This window comes from Clinocottus analis, unplaced genomic scaffold (assembly GCF_023055335.1).
Source record: "Clinocottus analis isolate CAN_PGR_092001 unplaced genomic scaffold, fCliAna1.0.p SCAF_21, whole genome shotgun sequence".
NCBI lineage: Eukaryota > Metazoa > Chordata > Actinopteri > Perciformes > Cottidae > Clinocottus > Clinocottus analis.
Window position 1 is genome coordinate 957,671 of NW_027175943.1, and position 6,000 is coordinate 963,670.

Genomic DNA, 6,000 nt, shown 5'->3' on the forward strand with positions numbered 1-6,000 from the left:
ATAATTCATTTTCAAGGTGCTTTTTATTTATTTTATCACTATAAATAATTCACTTTCTATAATTAAAAGTTAATTATTGTGTTTAAAAGCTTCAAATGTTCCATATTCATTACGAAGGAAGTTGTGTTTTCTGTGTTTAAGGTAAAAAAAACAACAACAACATTTGTGTAAAAGTTATGTGAAAAGACTTTTAATAAAAACAAAACTTATTTACAACGACGTCATCATGAGAGAACAACAATTATTTACAACACAGAGTTTGTTAATCCAGATTTTCGGCAAGTTTTCTGATTTCCTCCAGAAGCTCTGAGAAAGATGGCCGACCGTCAGGCTTCTACACCAACGAAGAAGAAGAAGAAGAAGAAGAAGAAGAAGAAGAAGAAGAAGAAGAAGAAGAAGAAGAAGTAAGTGATGAGAAATTATTGAGTGCAAAACCGTTAATTATTGAATACATTAGTGACTAAGTGAATTAATTAATAAGATTGAGTGTGTGAATGAATGAGTGAACAAGTGAGTGAGTGAGTGAGTGAGTGAGTGAGTGAGTGAGCACCTCGTGCCAGCAGCGGTACATGATGAGGAACAGCGTTTGAGAGGCTCTGGCTGGTCGGTACAGTCGGACTCCTCTGGTGATGTCGTTCACCACGTCCAGGTTGGAGCGGCTCTCAAACGGGGTTCGACCCTCCGAGTAGATCTCCCACATCACCACGCCTGCACACATGAACACATGCACACATGAGCACACCTGCACACAAACGCAACCTCAGATAGAGCCTGAAATCACAATCCCTCCTCCTCCCTCTTCCTCCCTCTTCCTCCCTCTTCCTCCCTCTTCCTCTCTCTTCCTCCCTCTTCCTCTCAGTACTCCGAGGTGACTGTTGGCCTCCAGTGTTCCTGTGCAGCTGAAGGTCTTTGGTTCCTCACCGAAGGACCAGACGTCGGACTTGCTGCTGTACTTGCTGTAGTGCAGAACCTCTGGAGGAGACCACTTCACTGGGAACTTGGCGCCACTGGAACTGGTGTACTGGTTGTCCAAAACGTACCTGCAAGCATGAACCGTCAGGACGTCTCTAAAGCCGGAAACTCAAGACATCGTTTATTAACATTCTTAATCTGAATTAAGAGGAATAGTTTGACATTTTTGGGGAAGATGATACAACTCTTACAACCCTCTGCAGGCATTAGCTTAGCTTAGCTTAGCACGGAGCCTGACGGTTTAAAGCTGTCGTATCTTAATATGGCTCAAAATTGGAGACAACATTACGGCGAGCAACTTCCTGTAAAATTGAGATTTTGAGGTCCGTCCACCTGGATGAGAGTTTAGCTGTCGTGTGTTTAGCGAAGAGGCAGCCGTTACCTGGTCATCCCAAAGTCGCAGACCTTCACCACCTTGTGTTCGTTAACCAGACAGTTCCTGGCTGCCTGGACGAGAGAAACATAAAGAAAGCTCAAGTATGCACCTGCTCATCCTGACCACTAGGTGGCGGGAGAGGCGCCACCTGGAAGGAGAAGGAGAAGCTAAGGCGTCGGCTAACGGGGATCCAGTAAATAAACTGAATCTCCTTCAGTAGCTCACTTTATTTACTGGAGCCCCGTTAGCTGACGCCTTAGAGCTCACCAGGTCTCTGTGCAGGAAGTTCTGGGCCTCCAGGTACTCCATGCCCTCGCAGACGTCCTGGCACATGGACAGAAGCCACGCCTCCGTCAGCGTCCGCCGCCGCTGCCGCAGGAAGTTCAGCAGGCAGCCGTTCTCCATGAACTCGGCCACGATGAGCAGCGGGCGGCGCTGCAGGCAGACGCCGTACAGCTGCACCAGTTTGGGGTGGCACAGCCTCCTGGGACACACACACACACACATATAGGGTTTCACTTCCTGGTTGTCGACCAATGAGGAGGCAACATGCTCCTCGGGCTCCTCACATCATGACTTTGGCCTCCTCGATGAAGTCCTCCTCGTACATGGCGCCCTCTCGGATGGCCTTGATGGCGACTCGGTGCTGAGCGCGCCACTTGCCAAGCCTCACCACGCCAAACTGCCCACTGCCCAGCTCCTTCATGAAGGTCAGCTCACTGGGGTTGATCTCCCACTTCTCTGGAGGGAGGAGGAGGAGGAGGAAGAGGAGTAGGAAGAAGAGACAAAGAAGAAGAAGAACAAGATGAAGAAGACAAAGAAGATGAAGACAAGGAAGACGAAGAAGAAGAAAACAATGAAGAAGATAAAGAAGACAAATGGGATGAAGAAAAGGAAGACAATGAACAAGACAAAGAATATGGAGAAGACAAAGAAGAAGACAAAGAAGACAAAGGAGAAGAAGAAGAAGGTATCACCATTGATCTTGAGTTCTTGGTAGAACCCTCTGAAAGTGCTCCAGGTGGAACCCAGAAGGTTCTAACAGGAACAAGTGAAGGATTCTCCTCTATGAGCCAAAGAACCCTGTATGTTCTATTGAGCACCTTCATGTGAGAGATGAATGCATCACGACGTGTTATAAAACATGTATTTTGTATTTCTCTGTACCTGAGCTGAACCCTGCAGTGGCCGGTACCGACCTCCCCATCGGACCCACCGCATACCGCAGCCGGGTCACCAGACCTACACACACGGACCAGACTGTGAACTGGGACCAGACTGTGAACTGGGACCAGACTGTGAAGTGAAGCATTGTGGGAGTGTACGAACCTGCCGCGTTGTGCTCGTGGTAGTGGATGACCTCCGGGATGGAGGTGAAGGTGTGTTTCTCGGCCAGGTAGAACTGTCCCGTGTCGCTGGTTTTGATCTTGTAGTGCCGGATGTCCCCGCTGGCGCTGCAGGGGAACAGAGAGGAACCGTGAAGACGAACGGCGTGGACGTCGTTCCTCAGCCGACCGTACGCCTGTCACCTCTGCGTCACCTTGATGTCTTGGTGTAGACGGACACGGTGTAGACGCCCTCCTGACTGGACTCACGCACCACGAAGCCGCCCTCTTTGTTCTGGAAGCAAACACAGTTAACTCTGCAGCTGACGTTCATCCGTCCATCGCAGAGGTCGAGGCTCAAGGCGACGTCTTTACGTCTTTACGTCTTTACGTCCTTGTTTAGTTCCTCTGACTGTCACGAACCACAAGACGATGTTTTACAATCACATATCACAAATAAAAGCAGTGAATCAACTCATTTGAGGAGCTCATATTTGGGCGTTTTTTGCTTATAAAATTACTCAAACGATTATCGGATGTCAGATACCTACGGCACGAAATCTATGACCAGACAAGATGGACATGTGTAGGATAGGTGGATGGACAGGTAGATCATGACGACAGGTAGATAGACAGGAAACACACCTCTTGTCTCAGCAGCTGCTCAGCTTTTGTCCTGGTGATGTTCTTGCAGTACCACCTGCAGGAAGCACACAAGCCCTAGTTTATCTGTTGCGCTTTGAGCAATACAAATGTTACAATGTCAATGCAGTTTGATTTAACAACAACAACAACAACAACAGCAACCTTTTGTGTCACAAACAAACATGAATGAATATGAATTTGTATCATAAAACTCACGCGTTTGCCTCGATCCTGTGTTTCTCCGCCACGTAGTTGCTCGGGATGAAGCCATTGTTCCTGAAACACGGAGCAGCTCAACCTCAACTCACTGACGTCCTCCTCACAGGAGGCGGCAACAAGAGCCACCAAATTTATCACACTTCATCCTCTGGGCACCATGAACGTCGGGTACAAATTTCATCACAGTCCCTGTGATGGTTGTTGAGATGCGACGAGTCAAAACTTGTCATGGAAAAGCTCTTTTTACCCATGTTTGTCCTGCGCTCTCCACCACAGCTGGTCCTGCTTGTGCAGGATGACGTACTCTTCCCCCTGTGGACGCAACACACCGCATCGTCACACCTGCTGTGTCGCAGTGTGTGTGTGTAGGTGTGTGTGTGTGTGTGTGTGCGTACCTGTTTGAGTGTGAGGTCGGTGTCCTCCTTGGCAGTGAAGTCGTACATGGCGATGACGACGAGCAGCCAGGCGTCGCCATTCTGGTCGTCGGGAGGCGGCAGAGGAAGCTTCCTCCTCGACCTGTCCACCTGAAGGGTACGGGGAGGACAGACATTAACACACACACAGACACACACACACACACATAGACACACACACACACACACACACACTCTCACCCGGCGGCCGTGCCCTGGGTGTCGTCTGCTCTGGAAACACAGAGAGGTTCTTCCCTCCGGCTCCATGCAGGTGCTGCTCTCACTGGAAACAACCAATATATATATATATATATATATATATATATATATATATATATATATATATATATATATATAGTCCTGTATTTTAATGTTTCTACACGTTTAAAAGACTCAACATCCAGCAGGAGAATGTTCAGTTACACAAGATCCTCTCAGATGTTTACAGGTTTTACTGTATTTGCTACAAACAGTTGAACAAGTAATGTAATCAATCAGGTTATCAATAACCTGGAAACTAGAACCATTGTGGGTCGGGTGTTGTGTAGGTGTTGTGTAGGTGTTGTGTACCTGGTCTGCACGGAGCAGCAGCAGCAGAACACAGAGTGGATGGAGTGATCTGTGGAGGTTGAATAGTTGAACTCTCTTTGTGGCTTTGAGGAGGAGGTGAAGTTTCCTTTTCTACAGAACTGACACACTTTTGTTCTTCCTCTGCAAGGTGTGTGTGTGTGTGTGTGTGTGTGTGTGTGTGTGTGTGTGTGTGTGTCATCTTCTCAGCCTTTGTGTGACACGTCTTCCTGTTTCAGCTGAAGTGAGTTCAACTTTGTTGGAGACGAACACACAACTGCAGACCGATGGCCGCCATGTGATTAACCGCCAAAATAAAAGCACACAAAATAAAAGTCCCCATGGATCCATCAGTTAATACTCTACTTGTCAGACAGCTTTAGTCGCTTCTGGTTCATATAAAACCTACACTGATGATGCACGATTGTTCTCATCAGTTCATTTTACAGAGCTCAGGTCCAGGTTTTTGTGGGTTAAACTGCTGCTCACACATCAAAGAAGCAGTTTTAATACTTCAAGTACTTCTTCTATTTAACGTGTAGCACTTTTAAGTTCAGGTACTTTTACTCAAGTTAAGGATTTGAAAGTCTCTTTGATACGGAGTAAGTTATCACAGATTTATAATGATATACTGACATCGTGCCCTGTAGCGTTAGCATTTAGCATTCAGGGCTTTAACTCAGCCTCCGGGGGCGGTTCGCGTGGCGTTCAAAGACCTACAAAGACGTATTTCAGAGGATTCTTTTGTAACGATAACAAACACAAAGCCGACTGTGACTTCTAGAAGCTTCTTCAGACGTCTGCAGCGTCTCCTCGGCTGGCGGCGGTTCCTCAAACGCAACACGCTCACATCTCTTCACGAGAGAAAGAAGCAACAGAGACGACGACGTGAAAACGCCTCGAAACGAAGCGTCGCTTTGACTTTTACCTCTCGAAGGAAAAAACATTCTGGAGACGGATTCAGAATCTGTAAATATATATATATATATATATATATATATATATATATATATATATATATATATATATATATATATATATATATATCAAACTTTTGTTTAATTCTTTCATTTATACATAAGCTCATCTGCTCGTGTGTGTTTAAGTTTATTCAAAGATGAACGTCACGTTTTAGATTTATATTTTAATGTTTGCGTTTGTTAAAGTCTCCGCTGTGAGTTTATGATTATTTATTATGATTTTCTCTGCAGGGACATAAAGATAAAGATGCTTACTTGAGTGAATCATGATGGACCTACGGCCTCCTTCAGGTCCTCAGCGCCGGATCATCTGATCGGTTTCATCAACGAGGCTGAAGAGAGAGAGAGAGAGAGAGAGAGAGAGAGAGAGAGAGAGAGAGAGAGAGAGAGAGAGAGAGAGAGAGAGAGAGAGAGAGAAAAGATGAAAAGATCGAGAGGAAGTGATAGAATGACGTGAATGAAACCACAAAGCATCCGTCTCTGAGTAACTTCAAGAACAACAC

At 46.1% G+C, this 6,000-nt stretch overlaps 1 protein-coding gene across 4 annotated transcripts in view; it reads right to left on the reverse strand.

The window, feature by feature from the left end:
* Window positions 1–214: 214 nt before the first annotated feature.
* Window positions 215–6,000, reverse strand: part of txk (TXK tyrosine kinase) — a 26,384-nt gene continuing 20,598 nt past the window's right edge. For 2 of the 4 annotated variants that reach the window (XM_068587353.1, XM_068587354.1), the window contains exons 2-17: window positions 5,753–5,829; window positions 4,521–4,569; window positions 4,152–4,233; window positions 3,933–4,061; window positions 3,785–3,849; window positions 3,535–3,594; window positions 3,319–3,373; window positions 2,889–2,968; window positions 2,678–2,802; window positions 2,516–2,590; window positions 1,918–2,089; window positions 1,616–1,832; window positions 1,355–1,419; window positions 922–1,040; window positions 551–708; window positions 215–334 (exon numbers count right to left, since the gene is read on the reverse strand). In XM_068587353.1, the coding sequence (XP_068443454.1) occupies window positions 263–334; window positions 551–708; window positions 922–1,040; window positions 1,355–1,419; window positions 1,616–1,832; window positions 1,918–2,089; window positions 2,516–2,590; window positions 2,678–2,802; window positions 2,889–2,968; window positions 3,319–3,373; window positions 3,535–3,594; window positions 3,785–3,849; window positions 3,933–4,061; window positions 4,152–4,233; window positions 4,521–4,569; window positions 5,753–5,765 (1,536 nt within the window). In that variant the 5' untranslated portion in view covers window positions 5,766–5,829 and the 3' untranslated portion in view covers window positions 215–262. Of the gene's footprint in view, window positions 335–550; window positions 709–921; window positions 1,041–1,354; window positions 1,420–1,615; window positions 1,833–1,917; window positions 2,090–2,515; window positions 2,591–2,677; window positions 2,803–2,888; window positions 2,969–3,318; window positions 3,374–3,534; window positions 3,595–3,784; window positions 3,850–3,932; window positions 4,062–4,143; window positions 4,234–4,520; window positions 4,627–5,752; window positions 5,830–6,000 lie in introns of those variants that run through there. The other 2 variants (XM_068587356.1, XM_068587355.1) reach the window with 2 other exon arrangements.